The sequence below is a fragment of the Triticum aestivum genome, chromosome 5B (genome assembly GCF_018294505.1).
Source record: "Triticum aestivum cultivar Chinese Spring chromosome 5B, IWGSC CS RefSeq v2.1, whole genome shotgun sequence".
Classification (NCBI taxonomy): Eukaryota; Viridiplantae; Streptophyta; class Magnoliopsida; order Poales; family Poaceae; genus Triticum; species Triticum aestivum.
The window spans coordinates 712601147-712622129 of NC_057807.1; the positions used below are offsets into that span (position 1 = coordinate 712601147).

The 20983-nt window shown below is 46.9% G+C and overlaps 1 protein-coding gene across 1 annotated transcript; it reads left to right on the top strand.

The window, feature by feature from the left end:
- Positions 1-18223: 18223 nt before the first annotated feature.
- LOC123117895 (importin subunit beta-1-like) lies at positions 18224-20983 on the top strand. The gene is made up of 2 exons (XM_044538562.1): positions 18224-18348; positions 18435-20983. The coding sequence occupies exon 2, from the start codon at positions 18439-18441 to the stop codon at positions 19711-19713; it is 1275 nt and encodes a 424-aa protein (XP_044394497.1). The 5' UTR covers positions 18224-18348; positions 18435-18438; the 3' UTR covers positions 19714-20983.

The window sequence follows — 20983 nt, forward strand, 5'->3', positions numbered from 1 at the left end:
TCTAGATTGTTTGATGTCGATGTAGTGTTCATGTAGTAGGTAATGGAGTGTAGTTGTTAATGTACCGTTTAATTAAGCTATGTATGATGTTAATGTGCTACTGTTATTTACTTATGCAATGAAGTACTTTAAACTTGTCAGTGCTTGTGTATGTGATATGTGCAATGCTGGGCAACTCATTTTTTATAGCAGGTGCTTCAAGCATGAAGCGACTCAGAAAAGCAATGACGCTTTCTAGCAGTGGCGGTAACTACTCTTCCTCGAGTATTTTTATACCCGAGGCCCCGGAGGATAGCGATCTGTTTGCTAGTTCGGATGAGGAGGAGGAGGCGCAGGAGGTGGTGCGTGAGGACGACTAAGGGTTCTTCCTCTAGCTCCATAAGCAAGAAGCGCTCTGGGTGTGGTCATTCGGGGGTCCCGTGTGCCACGCCTCCCGAGCACCGGTCAGTGGTTCGACCAGAAGGAGATAGGTAAATGATGGTCTTAAAAATTATTAGCATATACTCCCTCCGTTCGGAATTACTTGTCTCGAAAATAGATGTATCTAGAACTAAAATACGTCTAGATACATCCATTTCTGCGACAAGTAATTCCGAACGGAGGGAGTAATATTTGAACACTGACATAAGATTTTCCTTTTCATTGTGCAGGAATGGTTTTAAATAGCCCGCTATAGCTCCGCTATAGCACGCTATAGCGTTTATAGAGGATCTTGCGCTAAGAGATATCGGTCCAATCAAATGAACACACATTTTAAATAGCGCGATATAACTCCGCTATAGCATGCTATAGCATTTAGAAGAGGTCCGCCGCTAAAAGGCTTAGCGCGCTATTTAAAACTATGAGCAGAAAGTTGTCCTGAGGGTTCACACCACCGCCAGGTGAACCACATCATTGGCGCTCTTTTGAAGGTGCACCTCCCCGGCTTGGCCACTGTGGACGGCAAGCAGTCGCCAGGATTCACCTGGGTGATCTGTGGATTCGCACTACATTGGTCCATATCGAAAGCTTGATAATTATTTAACTGCTATATGCATTATTGTAGAATCACTTTACCTGCGAGGATGGGTTCCTGGCTGATGCGTGCAAGCAAGTCGAGAGAGTTGCGAAGAACCGTCTCCCCGACATGCTGCACGATGTGCGCTACAAGGCCGTGATCAGATGTCGTGGCCACGACATCTGGTCGAACCACTGTCGTGGGCAGGGCACGATGTGCGCTATAAGATCTGGTCGAACTACATTGGATGAAGAGGGGAAGAAGATGACAATGCCGGTTGCTTGCTTGACCAATATGGACTTGGACGAGTACTTGTCGGTAAGTAACATCACTGCTTGCTACTACTTGCATCAGAAGCCGCTTGTTTCTTCTATTCATCATATTATGTATTTTGTCTGTGCGTAGGTGAGGGAGGAATGGATACCAGCCGATTGCTGGGCGAAGTTGGCGGATATGTGGTGCGACCCAACACCATCTACAAGTTCGTCTCTGGGTTCAAATTCACTTATTAATCGTCATGCTTTCTTTTGCACGAGAGACAACAGCCTATTGGCCAGGTCAACATGATGCAAGCGTGGGGCACATGGCCATAGGGGAAGGGGCCCAGGGGTATTGCAGTGACTCGGTCAAGGATGTTGGCCCAGACTCGACGCCGAGTACTTCCAACGACGGGATAAGACCGACGGCGATGACAATGACGAACGAAGCTTGCTGACGAACTCGACGAATTTGCTTTACGCCGAGATGCACCGCGCCCGAAGCTGGCTTCCAACATGCGTGTACAAAGCTAGTAACAAGCTGGCTGTACTTGTACTAGTAAAAGCAAAAGCTAGCATACGATTAGCTAATTGATCTAGACGAAAACACACACACGCCGAAAACGATTTGGATAGCCACACGCACGACTTTATTGCTTCGATGCTCACGATTGATCGGTGCAAAGAGTACAGGGGTACATGAGTATTTGTATTAGCTAGCTATAATGTTGGAAATATGAGCAATTTACCCAATGATTTTATTAACAGAAATACTAGATATAGCATGGCTAGTATAGCAGTGATAAAATAAGTCATGCGATTTGATAAAGAGAAGGTAAATAGCATGTTCATATATAAACCATAACTAAACATATCTAGAGCAGACAGTATAGCAGGTTGCATATATGAAATAGAGTCTAACATATCTAAGGCAGATACTAGACCAAGGAACTGTAGCAACACCTCTAATAGAAAGGGGACTAACACGTACGAGACAACAGCAGGAGCAGAGGCACTGGACTTGGGGTCAGTGTCCTCCATGTCGTCGAGGAGGTTGTCGACGGCGGGGAAGTAGTCGTCGGAGTCCGGGGCGTCCGTGACGAAGAAGTCAGTAGTCACGCAGAGCGCTCCCCAAAAACCTTATCACCCTTCTCCCGTACAGGACTCAAAAGGTGCGGTTTCGGAGGCCTACTGTCCCGACCTGCGGTGCACGCCGCACGCCGGGATGGGGAAGATTGTAGCAGTAGCGCAGTGCTCAGGAACTGTATGGCGAGAGGAAGAGGACCTTCTGATGTGTCTCTCTGGAGAGGAGCGACCTCTCTTATATAGGCACATGAGAGGGACGCGAACAGGCTGCGACGGGAGGTGAAGCAACGGAGGGAGCCTTTCGTATACCCGTAGTGCGTGGCAAAAATTAGACATCGGCTCGGCTCATTTCCGCAACTCGCGGCGCGGCGCGGCAGCGGAGGAGGAGCGCGTGGATGTCCATCTTGTTCTCATGCTCATACAAGTTTAGTAGTATCCTTTGTGTCGCACAAATGGGCTAAGTGGGCCTTTAGGATTTATTTAGGATTTATTTAGGAATTTCTGAAATAGTTATTGGGCTGTCCCCAAATAGATTAAATTCCAGCAGCTAACCTGCCAACTAATCTAATCCTACTCGGTCAAGGATAGGAAAACTAACACGGACACGTACCTGCACGTACTGCCGGACACGGACACGTCTTGTCATGTTTAATTCCCACAATCCCCCCACCCCCCTAAATACGACGTCGTCATGTCACAACTCTCACGCCGATCCTTCTTCGCATCTTCAAGAACTTCTCTTGATCCAATGCTTTGGTGAGGATGTCCGCCAACTGATCATCGGTGCAAGTGTAATTGACCTCCATCTTGCCTTCTTCCACGCAGTCCTTTATGTAGTGCTACATCGTATCAATGTGCATGCTTCTGTCATGCTGCATTGGATTCTCGCATAAAAAAATTATAGATTCACTGTCAACATTGAGCACCACTGGTTCCGGATCTCGATCCATGAGATCACCGTGTAGCCTCCCTTGCCACACACCTTGACACTCCACTTCACTTGAAGTCGATGTCATCACTTCTTGTTTTCGTGATAGCCAGCTTACTACGCTTCCACCAAGGAAATATTCCACGTCCGAGGTACTGTTACGGTCGTCAACAACTCCTTCCTTGTCAGTACCACTGTAGCCGAGTGGTTTCACCATCTCCTTCTTGCTCAGCTCAAGATGAGGTTCCATTGAAGCATCAATTTGATTGCAATCTTTCATGCCATGACTTTCAAGTACCTTCCTTGCATAAGCCTCCTGGCATAGTGTGATCCCCTCCGTCTTTTGATGTACCCCTATCCCGAGGTAGTAACTCAATAGACCTAGATCATCCATCTTGAAAATCTCCTTCATTTGTAGCTTAAATTTTGCAATCACCTCTTTATATGCTCCAGTTATCAGCAGGTCGTCGACGTAGATGCCAACTAGTAGACGATCCCTTTCTTCACCTCTCTTGTACATTGCATGCTCTAGTGGGGCTTTCTCAAATCCAGGAGAAATTAGCGTCCGATCAAGTTTGATGTTCCACGCCCGAGAGCCTTGCCGTAGCCCGTACAAGACTTTGTGTAGTTTCAGTACCTTGTGCTCTTGTCCCTCTTTGATGAACCCTGATGGCTGGTTCACATAAACCTCTCCTTCTAACTCTCCACTCAAAAACGCGGATTTTATATCCATGTGATGTATCCTCCATAACTCTTGAGCTGCAAGAGCTATGAGTAATCTCACCGATTCCATCCTTGCAAAAGAAACAAACACTTCTTTGAAGTCTACACTTTCCTCCTGCACGTACTCTTTGACTACTAGCATTGCTTTGTCCTTCATGGACCCATCGACATCTTTCTTGATCCTAAATTCCCACTTGAGATCCATGACTTTTTCATTGTTGGGAAGATCCATGAGCTCACATGCATTTTTGTCGTTGATCGACCCCAACTCCTCCTCCGTAGCCTTACGCCAATACTCCTTCGTATTTGCATCGTCGAAACACGCCGGTTCCTTGGCGCTTCCTAGACACCGTCGCTCACTCCTTCTCATCTTTTCCAGGTCAATCGTTCGAAGAGCTTGCTTCGAATATTGTTGTAACACCGGTTGTGGATGTACGAACGTGGGTGGTTGGATCCTTTCCTTCTTGAGCTATTTTATGGTACCCAGTAGTGAATATAGATCATCCATCCGTGAAATCCAACGGCCATGACTATTCTATACCGCTGCAATCAGGCCAACCGGATGGCGAACAGTATAGCTAGCACCGGTCGTTGTTCTCGACCTCCAGTATACATGTTCTGCAGTTCATCCCGTCCCCAACCCACCCCGGCCGTTGTTCTTGTCCCGACGCTGGTAGGATTCCGGTGGCCACCGTTGTGCCTTCTCTTCCTTCCCTGTCCATGGATCCCTTGCAAGCCTGAATCCTTTTCCTTCCCCGTGCATGGATCCGGCGCTCGACAGCATGACGTAGGCTTCAGCCTGGATGGATGGACCGTGCTTTTCTTCTCCAATAGGTCTGACGGCTATGAGGCATTGGCCTGCGCCCCTCCCATGGTGAACATAACTCACACTGCTCTCGTTTTGTCCTGGTTCAAAACGGTGGTGACGAAACAACTTCGCGTCGTTGTTCGTCCGCGCGGAGACTTGCCGTGTACAGAAGTTCGCCGTCCCGGGCTCCCGGCCATGGCGCCCGGGCAGGACGGAGGAGCGCCTTGACCGAGCTATGGCCACCATGTCTTCTTCCATGTATGTCTGTGATGGGGTTGGGCGACGCAGATGGAGAAATGGGGACAGAACGCCAAGGTAGACGAGCGTGACAGGTAGACGACACGCGGCAGGAAGGTCAGCTAGAGCATGGTGGCCATGGGAGAGAGCAAGCGAAATAGGCTGGCATCTTGGCTCATACATAATCCCTTTTAGGCTGGTTGTAATGGGGAGTATCATATACTAGTATTATGTATATGATATCATGTATATGATACTAGTCCATGATACTACATTCGTAATGCATAGTATCATGTGTTGGTATCATAGAGGACTATATTTATTGCCGTGCATGATAGAAAGTAGCACATCATTTAATATGATACGGTGTCATGATATGGTACTCAAGCCTCTCTTTCTTCATTTAATTCTATGCCATCTCATCAAAATTGCTTAGTTGGCATGCATGATACTACCTATGATACTCCTATTACGAGCAGGTGGGAATGTCCATGGTAGGCACTGTTAGAGTTTATGTTTATCTCTACTTGTAATCTCAACAACATATCTTCTCTCCCTCTCTCCTGTAGCTATCTTAAACTCCTCTGTAACAACCGTATCGTGGGCGATCGGTTGCATCTACTTGTAAGCCACAGCAGGGATTCTGCCTCACATCAATATAACCCATCGTGGCTCCCTTACGAGGGAGTAGGAACGCTTCCCAAAACCTAACATGGTAATCAGAGCCACCTCTTCCCTACACATCTAGCCACAACAAAAGAACCACAAACCACAAACCACAACCGCCGCCGCCGTCGCCATGTCTTCCTCATCGTCCGCCGCCCTCAACCTCAGGTCACCGCCGACTGAGAAGCTTGCAAGAGGAAATTTCATCCTCTGGAAGGCACAAGTCCTACCAGCCCTGCGAGGTGCACAGGTGACTGGCTTGCTGGACAACAGCGATGCAGCTCCGCCCAAAATGGTGGAGACCACACAGGCGGACAAGACCACGGCCATGGCGCTGAACCCGCTGTATGCGGCCTGGATCGCCAAAGATCAACAGGTGCTCTCATATTTACTGAACTCCATGACTCCAGAGATACTTGCGTAGGTCATCAGGAAGGATTCCACCTTCAAGTTGTGGACAGCGGTGACAACCATCTTCGCCTCCCAATCGCAGTCTCAGATTACAAATCTGAGAATTGCGATCACCAACACAAAAAAGGGCACCATGGCAAGCTCTGCCTTCATGGCAAAGATGAAGAGTCTTGGCGATGAGCTAGCAGCCGCTGGCCGTCCGGTCTCTGACCCGGAGATGGTGGACTACATCCTAGCAGGGCTGAACTGTGACTATGATCATGTGGTCGCGGCGATTGGCGCCATCAAGAACACGATCACCGCCAACGACCTCTTTGCCCAAATATCTGCTTTTGATCAGAGAATGGAGATGTTGGGCGACCCATCTTCTGGTGGCTTCCACACGTCTGCAAACGCAGCCTATAGAGGCCGCGGCCAAGGTCGCGGAAAACCCTACCACGGGCGTGGCACAAGGGGGCGCGGCCGTGGAGATCGGCAGCCCTCTCCTGCTCGCGGCGGAAACAGCTACAGAGGATGCGAGCGACAAAACCAACCGCAACAGGTGCGTGATCAGCAGCAGCGCGACAACCCTGAGTGCCAGATATGCCTCAAATATCATCCAGGGGGCGCGGCTCTGCTGGTGGCGCTATGAAGATGGAGAACCAGAAGATAAGGCGGCGCATGCAGCCACCTATGGCGTAGATACCAATTGGTATGCCGACCGGGAGCCACCAATCACATCACAGGAGAACTTGATCAGCTGACGATGCGAGAAAAGTACAACGGAGGCGATCAAATCCACACGGCAAGCGGTTCTTGTATGGCAATAACACATATTGGTAGTTCAAATGTTAAAAACCCCATCAAAAATTTACATCTGAAAAATATTCTATGCGTTCCTGAAGCAGCAAAAAATCTTCTTTTTGTTCATCGATTCACTCGTGATAATCATGTTCTCATAGAGTTTCATCCCTATTTTTTCTTGATTAAGGATCTGGTCACACGGGGAATCATTCTTAGAGGACGGTGTGTGGGAGGTCTCTACCCACTCATATCATCATCATCATCAGCGTCAAATAAACAAGCGTACCTTGTCACCAAGCCATCCTCAGCAAAGTGGCACAGTCTCTTGGGTCATCCGTCCTCAGTAATTGTTAGATATGTCCTTAGCAAGAATAAGCTCTCTTATGAGCAGAGTGTTGAGTCAGTTTGCGATCCGTGTCAACAAGCAAAAAGTCATCAATTACCTTACCCTATCTCTACTAGTGTGTCCACTGCACCATTGCAACTCATATTTTCAGATGTATGGGGGCCAGCCCCCACTTCCATTGGAAGATTTTCCTATTATGTAAGCTTCATTGATGACTATAGCAAATTTACTTGGATCTAATTGTTAAATAAAAGATCTGATGTATTCCAAGTTTCCATTAACTTCCAAAACCTTGTTGAATGCAAACTGAACTCTAAAATTATTGCCATGCAAACAGACTAGGAGGTGAGTATGAGAAACTCAACTCATTCTTTCAAAAGCTTGGCATTTCTCATCATGTTTCTTGCCCTCATGCTCACCAGCAAAATGGGTCCACTGAAAGAAAGCACTGTCATATTGTTGATGTAGGGCTTGCATTACTAGCTAATGCATCCATGCCACTTAAGTTTTGGGATGAAGCTTTCTTGACTGCTACCTATCTTATCAACCTGCTTCCTAGTAAGGTCATCAAACTTGAAACACCCATCACACGACTCCTTGGTATAACACCAGATTACACATCTCTTCGCATCTTTGGTTGTGCATGTTGGCCGAATCTTCGGCCCTACAATACACATAAACTTGCCTTTTGTTCCAAGAGATGTGTGTTCTTAGGATACAGTCCCATGCACAAAGGAGTCAAGTGCTTGGATGTCCCTACAGGAAGAATCTATATATCCAGAGATGTTGTATTCGATGAGTCCACCTTTCCATTTGCATCTCTACATCCCAACACCGGTGCCCTCCTTCGAAAAGAAATTCTTCTCCTTCCTGAAAATCTCCGGAGTTTTGATCAAGGGGGAGACAATTGCACTAACCAAAATGATGATAATATTGCTAGCACCAGTTATGCTCTTGTTCCTGTGCAGGTTGGCAATGAAAACAGCGCTCAAAACGGTGCTCAGAATGATCAAAACGAAGGGATATTTCATGTGCTGCAAGAAGACGAAAACGACGCTGAAAACGGAGCTAATCCGGCGGCGCTAGCAACTCCTGTGCGGCAGGCCTCATATCGCGGAACGCAATCGTCCTCGGATCACGGGCTCAGCAGGGGCGGGCGCGCTCCCTCGATCAGCCAGCCCCGCGTCTCCACATCACCAGCCGGCGGGGCCGCATCCTCCTCGTGCTTCATGCCACGGTCCCGCGCTCCGTCCAGCCAGCCCCGCGTCGCCACATCATCAGCAGACGCGGCCGCATCCCCCTCGTGCTCCGCATCTCTGTCCTCCTGCATGCATGCACCAGACGAGGCGAGATCTCCTGCATCCACAGACTCTGTGGACACCAGGGTGATGGGTGGAGACGGGGTCACACCAGACTCGCCTGGATCTTCTGTGACGACGCCAGCGGGATCGCCTGTATCTTCTGCGGCAGACTCCCCTGTGCAGTGTGTACAACCAGCAGCTCCTACACGAGTCATGACACGTCTACAGAAAGGTATAAAGAATCCAAAAATACGTACTGATGGCACTATACGATATGGTATGTTGTGTATCTCAGGTGAACCAACAACGTTGAATGAGGCACTTGATGATCCAAGGTGGAAGAAAGCCATGGATGAAGAATACTCTGCACCCATGAAAAATAAAACCTGGCATCTCATGCCAGAACAAAGAGGTAAAAATATTATTGATTGCAAATGGGTGTACAGAGTCAAAAAGAAGGCAGATGGAACTATTGACATGTATAAGGCATGGTTGATTGCAAAGGGTTTTAAACAGCGCTATGGTATAGATTATGAAGATACCTTTAGTCCTGTTGTGAAAGCTGCTACAATAAGACTTGTTCTAGCTATTGCTGTGTCCAAGGGATGGAGTTTGCGTCAGCTAGATGTACAGAATGCGTTTTTGCATGGTGTTCTGGAAGAGGAAGTCTACATGAGACAACCACCTGGGTATGTGAGTAAGAAAACACCACATTATGTATGCAAACTTGACAAGTCACTTTATGAGCTAAAACAGGCACCTAGAGCATGGTACTCTAGGTTGAGAACTCAATTAAGATGACTTGGTTTCTTTGCATCAAGGGCTGATACGTCACTGTTCATTTACAACAAGGCAAAAGTGGTCATTTTTGTGCTTATCTATGTTGATGATATTATTGTGTCAAGTTCATCACAAGAGGCTACTAGTGCTCTTCTACATGACTTGAGCTCAGAGTTTGCCTTGAAGGATCTAGGAGATCTACACGTCTTTCTAGGCATTGAGGTTAAGAAAAACCAGGATGGCATAGTCTTGAATCAAGAGAAATATGCCAATGCTCTTTTGGTTCGCATGGGCATGAAAAACTGCAAACTTGCACTTACTCCATTGTCCTCTTCAAAAAGGCTCTCAGCTTATGAAGGGGAGCCTCTCCAAGAGACAAAAAGTACAAGGTACAGAAGCACTGTTGGAGCATTACAATACTTGACACTTACACGTCCAGATATTTCATTTGCTGTTAACAAAGTCTGTCAATATCTGCATGCTCCTACCACTGCACACTGGTCAGCTGTCAAGAGGATTGTGAGATATGTAAAACACACTGTGAGCTTGGGCCTTAATTTCAGACGTTCTAATTCTACACTTGTGAGTGCATTTTCTGACGCTGATTGGGCAGGTTGTAGTGATGACAGAAAATCAACTGGAGGCTTTGCAGTCTTTTTTGGGTCCAATCTCATCTCTTGTTGTGCAAGAAAGCAGGCAACAGTATCCAGGTCAAGTACAGAGGCTGAGTACAAATCTTTGGCAAATGCCACTGCAGAAATTATTTGGTTGGAGTCACTACTTGAGGAACTAGGAGTTAAGTTAAATCGTATCTCATGTCTTTGGTGTGACAACTTGGGTGCAACGTACTTATCTGCAAATCCTGTGTTTCATGCCAGAACAAAACATATTGAAATTGACTTTCACTTTGTGCGTAAAAGAGTTGCAGACAAGAAACTTGAGATACGGTTCATCCCCTCCAAAGATCAAGTAGCTGATGGATTTACCAAGGCACTGCCAGCAAAACCATTTGAAGAATTCAAGAGGAATCTGAACCTAGGATAGTTGAGATTAAGGGAGGGTGTTAGAGTTCATGTTTATCTCTACTTGTAATCTCAACAACATATCTTCTCTCCCTCTCCCCTGTAGCTATCTTAAACTCCTCTGTAACAACCGTATCATGGGCGATCGGTTGCATCTACTTGTAAGCCACGGCAGGGCTTCTGCCTCACATCAATATAACCCATCACGACTCCCTTATGAGGGAGTAGCAACGCTTCCCAAAACCTAACTGGCACTTGTGTTAGGTTTTTAACGATTTCCAACACCATATGCACGTTGCGACATGTCTGGTCATTTATCAGCCTTTTTTCACCAGGAGAACTCCAGAATATGCGAAACTTGTCAAAAACCCAAACAAATTCGCACGGTGCCTAGAATTGGTCATACATGGCCATGAAATAAATTAGGATTATTTCTAGGATGTCACTCTCAGTCGGAGCCTTCGAGCATATCTGATAATTCACAAAAAACCTTACAAAGAAATGTAGTAGTAAGTCTGAAGCGACCGTCTAGGCGACAACTGTTGCTACTCCTATCCAGCTGATGAAGGGATGCTGATATTCCAGGCCTAATACCACAGACCTCGCAGCCAAGCCTAACATCTAAGACCTGAGGCCCAAACCAAGCAACTTGTCAGGTATGGGGCACACACCGGTCCGGCGCGGTCTCAGAGGTCGCCGCCGCCAACTGCCACTACTCCATCTTCAGAGTTGTACTGACACATCATCTTTGCCCGGTCTAGCTACCGTCAACGCCACCACGGCGCCCAACGACACCACCACCCTGCACGCGAATTGCAGAGCACGTCGTGGTCGCCGCCGGTACACCTCAGCATCATGCCACCAAGTACCACCAGCCGACACAGCTTGAAGTCGATCTCTGGAAGATTTGTTCTGCGTAGCACCTGCCGACTAGGCATGACAAAACGTAGCACCTATTGTACATGAATGACTTGACATCTCCACCGAAGCTCCATTCAAGACGAAGCCGCTCCACTTCCTGCCTCTGACCACCAGCACTGCTCCACAAATGATGCTCCCAAGAGAGAAATGCCACAGCAGTGCCGCCATCGTCCGATCTGGAAGACCAGATCCTAGGGTTTTCCCCAGAGCAGTACGAGTGGGTCGACATAAGTCACACAACGATGCCTCCATCACGATAACGACGTAGAACGTCGACATGGCCCGTCGTCGACTCGGTTTTCACCGGCAACTATGTCTCCCCAACTCGCAGCCAGTACTGGATCACGGATCCGGAGATCCGAACACCCAGCCGCCGGTCGATAACCTCTGACGGAAGAGATGACAACCACCGCCGGTCGCATCTGTTAGAACAGATCTGACCGGAGGTGCTGCCGGCGAAACCACCAGGCTATCCACGCCACCACCGCCAATCTGAAGGTAGTATGCATGACGTCGCAGCCTAGCTGGCCGCCATCGCCGACCACAGCCACCTCCGCCTCCGCCCGAAAAGGTTGACCGATGCGCCCGTCACTACTACAAAAAGGGCTATAGATGGAATGGCCACTAATGGCGCATCTGTGATGTGGTGCGCCATTGCTATATTCTAATGGCGCACCATGTCTCGGTGCGCCATTAGTAATATATTACTAATGGCGCACCAGGTGTGTGGTGCGCCATTAGTAGTTTTGAAAAAAAAACATATTTTTTTTTACTAATGGCGCACCATTGTATAGTGCGCCATTACTAATTGACATAGTAATGACGCACCACATCCGTCGTGCGCCATTAGTATTTTTGAAAAAAATAAAAAAATAAAAAAAAATTGTTACTAATGGCGCACCATGACTCGGTGCGCCATTACTAGTTTTGGCGCACTGTCCACTGGTGCGCCATTACTTAGTTTTTTCAAAAAGAAATTCAAAAAAATTCAAAATTAAAATAATAATAATACGTATTTAACTAGTAATGTCGCACCACCCCACGGTGCGCCATTACTAACTTGGCCCAACACCGAATGCACCCCCTGTATCGCCTTTTCAGTTTAAAATAAAATAAAAGAAAATGATGGAAATGTCAAAAAAATAAAAGAAAATAAATTTCCCATGTGATATGTGCTCTAGTTGTTGGGAAAATTTACAAATATGAATTTTGACTTTATTTGCAAAATCTCTGTGGAAATTTGTAAAATGGGCATAACTTTTGCATACGAACTCGGATGAAAAAGTATTTTATATGAAAAATCATCTACTCGAAAAGTTACATCCAAATTTAACCGGGGAACCACGTTAAACGTTTTCAAAATCCCCAAAAACCTAACAGAAAAAAAGGTACGGGGCTTTCAAGATCTAGAGGCAAAAAAATTCAAAAAATTTCAAACTTACTAGTGGCGCACCGTGGATGTGGTGCGCCACTAGCAACAGAAAAAAAAATTGGTTGTGGAATTTTTTTTGATTTTTTTTTCAAAAAATGATACGTACTATGACCGGGAAGTTTGAAATATTTTTCAAAATTTCATCATAGTCATGAACATGAACAATGTCCTAGACATCAACAAGGTATAACAGGATTGATATGCTAGATATATTAACAAGTGCCTGTGAAGAGAGCTGTTGCTGGGGTTGGACAGAACTCTGAAGATAAGCGTGCTTGGGCTGGAGTAGTGTGAGGATGGGTGACCTTTTGGGAAGTTTTACCACGAAGTGCGATTTGACCTGAGATTAAGCATATTCACCCGAGATTAAGCCATAGTGAACTGAGATTAAAAAAAAAATTGAATATTTTAAAAAAAAATATTGTTATTAATGGCGCACTTCTATGTGGTGCACCATTAGTATACCAGATACTAATGGCGCACCGTGGGCTATTCTAATGGCGCACCAGCGGTGCGCCATTAGAAAAAAAATCTAATGGCGTGGTGCTAGTGGCGCACCTGTAGTGCGTCATTAGTAGCGAAAACAGGTGCACCACTAGCAGCCCTTTTTCTAGTAGTGCATAGCGCACACCGCCGTCTGTGGCTAGGCCGCTCGCTGCGCCTAGCCGCCGCCAAAAAGAAATGAAAGCAAAAGGTGAATATGTATTTCTTTATAAATACAAAAAATAAATGTAAGAAATACAAAATAAGGTACGAAGCTAATTGGCCGAACTTGAAGGTAGCAGGGCCAGCAAGACTCTTTAGATCGAAATCACTAGTTAAGGAGCACTCCTTGCGAAGATCACTCCAACTCCCCCAGGCTGCGACAAGTGGCGCTCTGCATATGAGGCACTTGTCGCAACCTGAGAGTTCTCTTTTTTCGTAGATCCGTTTATTCAAAACGTTTTATCTCTTAAATCGTGTGTCCAAATCTCAAACCGAGATTAAGCATATTGACCCGAGATTAAGCCATAGTGAACTGAGATTAAGAAAAAAACAAAAAAAATTTGAAAAAAAATTTGAAAAAAATAATTTGAATATTTTTTTTGAAAAAATATTGTTACTAATGGCGCACTTCTATGTGGTGCGCCATTAGTATACCAGATACTAATGGCGCACCGTGGGCTATTCTAATGACGCACCAGCGGTGCGCCATTAAAAAAAAATCTAATGGCGTGGTGCTAGTGGCGCACCTGTAATGCGTCATTAGTTGCGAAAACAGGTGCGCCACTAGCAGCCCTTTTTCTAGTAGTGCGTAGCCCACACCGCCGTTCATGGCTGGCCGCCCGCTGCGCCTAGCCGCCGCCAAAAAGAAATGAATGCAAAAGGTGAATATGTATTTCTTTATAAATACAAAAAAATAAATGTAAGAAATACAAAATAAGGTACGAAGCTAATTGGCCGAACTTGAAGGTAGCAGGGCAGCAAGACTCTTTAGATCGAAATCACTAGTTAAGGAGTACTCCTTGCGAAGATCACTCCAACTCCCCCAGGCTGCGACAAGTGGCGCTCTGCATATGTGGCACTTGTCGCAACCTGAGAGTTCTCTTTTTTCGTAGATCCGTTTATTCAAAATGTTTTATCTCTTAAACCGCGCGTCCAAATCTCAAACCGCTTTCGCCGTTGGATTCCTCGCGCCGAGGTCTTCAAACTAGATCCCATGTTAATAGGTTTTGACGAACTTTTTTTCATGAAAAAAACCGGACGAAAAAACCGAACCAGGAGCACGGTTTTTTTCCTTTCTGAAAGAGGGACACCCGTGCCTCTGACGAAATCACAACCGTGCCTCTCGCGGAAGCAAAACCGTGACTCTCATGAAAAAAATAAAAAACGTGGTTTTTTTTGGTTTCCAAGGAGGCACGGCCGTGACTCTCGCGGAAGCAAAACCGTGACTCTCGCGAAAAAAACATGAAACGCGTTTTTTCTATTCCGAGAGGCACGGTCGTGACTCTCGCGAAAGGAAAAAAACAGAAACCGTGTTTTTTTTTCTGTTTCCGAGAGGCACGGCCGTGTCTCTCGCGAAAGCAAAACCGTGACTCTCGCGAAAGAAAAAAATATGTGTTTTTGCCCAAATTTTTTTGAATTCTTTTTAGTTGAAAAGCTAGGGAAGACCGGTGGAAAACCAAAATATCAAAAAAAACAAAAAAAACGTTTAAAAGGCCGAAAACGTGTGCGGAAAAATAAAATAAAAACAAAATGCGGAGGGAGCGCCCAGAGCGCGACACGTGGCGAATGGCTGAGAGCGCGCCAAGTGACGCTGATCGTTGTGAATGTCCCGATGGAGCGCTCGTTAATTAGTTGCTCCCTCTTTAGATTTGAGTGACGCCTGGGCAGGCTGGACGTATCGAGCTGGCTTTTCGGCCCACTCGTGGCCCGTTCAATCTTGGCCCGCTCGGTCCTGGCTCGCCAGTGAAATTGGACGGTTCGGTCTGCAAAATTGGGCCCGAAAAAATGTCGGTCCGGTCCGGTCTTTAACCGGGCCGACTGAGCGGACCGAGAAAACACTACGACAGCCACCGCCGTTCCTCATCGTCACGGCCACCAGCAGCCCTCGGGTGAACCACCAGCAGCCCTCAGGTAAAGATGGATATATGCACCCTGTTGAAGTTACAATTGTTTTTTCTTACTTCTATAGTTGTATTCAGTTTCTAAAGGCCTTTCAAGCTTTCTATTCTTACGGATATCTGCATTTCCGTACATTTTCTCATGTTGTGGATTTGGAGTGACCAGTATGATTGGGTTCTCCATTAGACATTATCTACAGTCTCCCCGACATTTCTTATTTCATATGCAAGCAGCTAACTGATGTAACATGATTATGTTTTGGGTGTAGCTCTACTTTTTCAAGGATGTTGTTCGTAGCTATAATTTTTTTTAAATATCACATTTTACGGATGATTGTACCTATAATGTTGTTCATATAAGATACAGGGCAAAGTATTTGTGCAACCTCTGTCCCTGCCCAACGTGTTGTGCATTGTAGGAGGAGCAAGCGAACCCCGGTCTGGCATCAAGCCGAGGTGAGCCCCTCCTTCCCATGCATCCTTTTTGTTTGGGAGATGCCGCCTTTTCTTGACTTGGCTTGCTGTCTTGCGTGCAGCCATGTCCAGGTTGGAGCGGTGATGGCAGCTGCAGCGGGACGGACGGCGCCGGCAACAAGCACAGTTCCTCATCTTTGTCTCCGACGAAAAAGATCATCTGGTGACAAAACACCCCCTCCTTCTCTTCTCTGTGTGTGCTCTTCCCATTGATGATAAATAGACAGAAGTTGTTTCAGGACAGGGTATCTTGCCGGGAAACAGACTACGTAGTATGTACTATATGTGCCATTAAAACTGTTTATTGTTATTGCAACTGAAGCTGCATAAAAGGGCTTTCGGTTGTTTATACATTACTCAGCCTCCAGTCTCATTATGTACAAATGACTTGATCTAATCATTATGAAAGACCTGTGGGGTGTGTTGCTTTCTGTATAAATAACTTGCTATAATTGTAGGTTTTGTTCTATTTCTTTTTTTCAAACTTGATGCGTCGAGCTTTGAGCTACTATAATAATTTGATGATCCTTTTTTGGAAGATAGTTTAATAGTGAATTTGACCACTTATGTATAGGTATTTGTTGTTGTGTTATGTATGGAGATGCAGATTCTTATTATGTGGCTTAAGGTTTTAGTTTGGTAGTTTTAAGTGTTATTGATTGTTTTGCTGCAACTGGTTGTTGCTCAGCATGATAACCGAAGGAATGCCTCTTGAAAATTGAGATCCTTATTATGTGTTCTTTCTTTGAGATTGGTGTGATGTGAACTTATATTCTTGGTGAAATGTGTACCAAGTTTATTTTTTTGGATTTGGTGTGTTGGACCAAGGGTTGAAGTAGGCAACGCTTGCCAGGGCGCGCTAACTATCTCATTTTTGCGCTCTTAGTACTGAACTTATTGTCAAATGGCTACCTTTTGTGGTCTCATGAAAGCACTGAACTTGAACTTTATGCTGCCTTATATAATCTAATGACGATGTTGAACTCAGATGATGTCTTGCTTCTATTACAAGTGAATTTGTTTCTTTTATTTTGTTGAATGCATATGCTAACGAGGATTCCTACTAACATGAATATTCCTTGTTTGATTAAATTGTTCGGACCGGCACCCTCGCGCCAAGGCGCGATTCCGATCTAGTTCCTTCCATGGCAGCCCTCGGGTGAACCACCATGTCTCCAGGCTTGCCCTTCCCTTCCATTCTCACCTCCCCGTGTCGTCCTAGCATCTTGCCACCGCTCGCCGTCGCTATCGTGAGTGCACGGCAGCCGCTCTCGAGCTCTCGACCATGGCATGGACCCCAACCGTTGCACCAATTCCTTCCATAGCAGCGGTATTTCTTGCTATGGCAGCGCTTTTAGACCGTGGAGACAAGTGCCATGGCAGCCACTTCAGCAGAGCAAGCACGCACTGTCGAATCATGGGAGAGCGCTCGGCCGTGATTTTTGGATCGTGGGAGAAATGCTCCGCCGTGACTTTTGGATCGTGGGAATAATGCTCTGCCGTGACTTTCACGTCCAACAGATTACGCAAGTACAGTTCCTTCAAAAAAAAAGATTACACAAGTACAGTAGTGTTTTGGAAGGCTCTAAATTTAGAGGCGGCTTCCTATAATCACGCGTCATCGATCCTATGCTGCCGTTCCTTTTATTGAGCCGAACAGAAAACAGAAAGTACGAGAGAAAATGGGTTTGATCCAAAAATCATGGCGTCATTTGATGGCATTCTCGACGTTAGATTTGATCCCCTAATCAGGGCAAGGCCCGCGTAGAGAAAATCATGGGCTCATGCACGCGCAACATTAGGGCATGTACAATGGTTGATAAGAGAGTCTTATCTTATGTCTTGTATGTAATTTAGAGATGACAAAAAGATTGTCTATAATGGATAATCTCTTCACCTTATATTCAATAACTAGTTATTCTTAAAAACGTGGTTAGACATATATTATGCTAAAAGAAGACAAGTCTTTTCTTATGAGCTCTCTCTTTCACCTCATTATTTATTCTATATGCCCTTACTTGCATGCAACAGAGAAACTGCTAAGAAATACTACATCGTGTGTGCTGGTTCATGGCTACATAAAAAATCAATCAAACAACAGCCGTGCCACCCAGCGCACTTCCACTGCACGTCGCCCTCCTTGCCGCATTACCCTTGCACGTCGCCCACCTCGCCGCTGCAGTGCACGTCACCGCCGATGGTTGTTGGCCGGTCCGCTCGGTCCGGCTCCAGCTTCGCCGCCACAGGTCCGGTCTCTAAAAACAGGACCGCCAGGTTGGTCGGTCCGGTCCCGGTCCGGTCCGGACCGCCGGCGGCCGGTCCAAACTCTGGGTAGGTCAGGGACCGTGTCCACCCTGACCTGGGCTTAGGCCGTCACACGTCCCTTTACGAGGCATACTGCGTTATATATTAGGCGGGCCAGGAGGCCCAGGACTCAACCGACCTCATCTTGCCTTCTGATGAGCGACCCGAACTCAACCGACGGCGATCGGTCTCTCGCGTCCATAATCGCCGCCGCCGCCGCCGCCGTCCTCTATTGACTTCACCGTCCGCTTTGGATTTGCAGTACGTACGTACGTGTTCATCACTTCCCTACAGCTTTTGCTTTTGCTAACCGACGATCGACTTGTGCTTACTACTCGATCCATGTTTGCTGCAGATACATGGATATCACCAAGCTTCTGCTGGACGCTCAGCACCACGACGACGGCATAAGGTCGGTGGCAGAGGCCGAACTCAAGCGGCTCGAGGAGCACGACCTACCCGGCTTCCTCCTGCGCCTGTCGTCGGAGCTCTCCAGCGACCACAGCCCACCCGAGTCCAGGAGGCTCGCCGGCACCATCCTCAAGGACTCGCTGGGTTCCTCTGATGGCAACGTACACCCGATCAATGATCCACTCGTCCACCGGTGGTTGAGCCTTGATCCATCCATCCGATCCACCATCAAGGAGTCGTCGCTCATGACGGCGCTAGCATCTCCGGTCGCCGACGCCAGGCGCACCTCGTCGCAGGTCATCACAAAGCTCGAGTTCATCGGGGACTGGCCGGACCTCCTTGGCCGGTTGCTGGGCAACGCGGCACAAAGGCAGGGCGTGCCGCCTCTAAAGCAGCAGGCCGCCCTGGAGGCGCTGGAGCATGTCTTCAAGGATAGGCACAAGTACCTGCAGCCGGATCAGGTTGACGACGTTCTCAATTTCCTCATCGTGGAGGCGAGCCGCGTGGAGGACGACATAAGCCGCGATGTCCGCCTCGCGGCAATTCGAGCTCTACGTAACGTTCTATGGTATGAAGTTTGGAGAATATGTAAAGACGATGATGAGGGAACCCGTATAATGGCCGCGGTCCTCAATGCTGCTAAATCCGAAGAAACGGAGTTCAGGCAGGCGACGTTCGAGTGCCTTGCTGCGATTGCATCCAGAGATCACACCAAGTTAGAGCCCTACATGGAAACCATACTTGGACTTACAACCCAAGCTTTCAAAGGAGGTGTGGAATCTGTTGCGCTTGCTTCTATTGAGTTCTGGAGCGCTGCTTGTGAAAGAGAGATTAGGCTACAATACTACATGCGCGATGATGATGATGACAACGATGATGATGTCGTCGCTCTAGATTGTGGCTTTCTTGGCAAGCCCCTCTCTGCACTTGCCCCACTTCTTCTAGAAACACTGTTAAAGCAAGACGAAGATGATAGCTTAAAAGACCTATCCACATGCTTTATATATAAAGCGGGGCGAAAGCCTTTCTCGGTAAAAGACCTATCCACAAGTGCTATGGAATGCCTAGGCCTTGCCGCTAAAAGTATCGGGGATGCAATTGTCCCTCCCGTGATGCGGTTTTTTGGGGCTAACATCATAGCGTCAGATTGGCAAAGTCGCAAGGCAGCCACGTTTGCATTAGGTTTTATCCTAGAAGGTCCCTCTCTTGACTCGCTCCCGTGATCGATCTGCTGCTTGACATGATGAAAGATCCAAACATGCAGGTAAGAGAAACCGCCGCAAGAACACTCCAGCGGGTGTTTGAGCTTCGGCATTCTCAAGCTAGTTCAAATAGAATCGTAACAAATGCAAACCTTCCTCGGATCATGGATGTGCTGATAGAGAGTACTAAAGATGTTTCAGAAGTGTCTGACAAAGTCTGTGGAGCTATATATTATCTTGCGCTAGGTTACGACGAAGATGCACAATCAAAGTCAAAGTCGAACTCATCAGAGCTTTCACCTTTTGTTGAGCCTGTTATTGACGCTCTGCTTTCTGCTTCGGAACCTACCCCTTTGGGGCTTCCAGCATGTGCATCTGCTTATGAAGCATTGAGTGAGATTGTAAGAGTCGGTAGCACAAGAGAATTTGAAGCTTCCCTAGCTATTAGAGTCGTAATGCCTAGAATCCTTAGAAGATTGAATGTCGTGGTCAATCATGACGGTGTAGTAATTTCATCAGGTGACAGCAAGATGAATCGTGGCCTTCTTGAGTTTTTGCTGTGTGGTCTAGTTCAGCTAATAATCGAGAAGATGGGCAGCTGGGACATAATCGAACGATCTGCACTTAGGGACTCTGCTCAATATGTATTGCTGCTATTGTGCCGTGTCTTAACCAGCAGCGACTGTCCTGGTGCACGTCATAAAGCAGCCCTTGCCATTGGTGCTCTTGCTCATGCCATCGGTCCGGATTTTGGGGAACACATGCCTATGCTCTTGCAGCATTTTACTGCGAAGCGGCTCTCTCCAACTTATTTACATGTGATGTGTGATATCTGCCATGTCTTGGGAGATAAAGTGGCGGTGCCATGGTCTGATCAAATCATGGACGTTCTTTACAAAGGCATGTCAGATGATGTGGCTCTTATACCTTCAATTGTGGCATGCTTTGGAGAGATCGCCCTTGCCATCGGCAGGAATTTTGAGAGGTACCTAGAGACTGTTATGAACATGCTTAAAGAAGCCGCCAACAACGGAAAATATCGTGCTCATGTTTCAGAAGTGGGTAAGGTTGAGTATGGTGACCCGCTTATAGAGGGATTGTTTAAGGCCTACTCTAGCATATTGCGGGGTATAAAGGATCCAATATCTGGGTTTAAGGTAATAGCGGCTCTAATGGAGTTCAGTGAAGCTGTGTGCAAGGAGCAGAGGAGGTGCACATCATTTTCTTCATTGCCTTGGTTCGTTTTGGTTGGCTGTTCCTTGTCATTGACCATGCAGGTGCGTATTTTTGT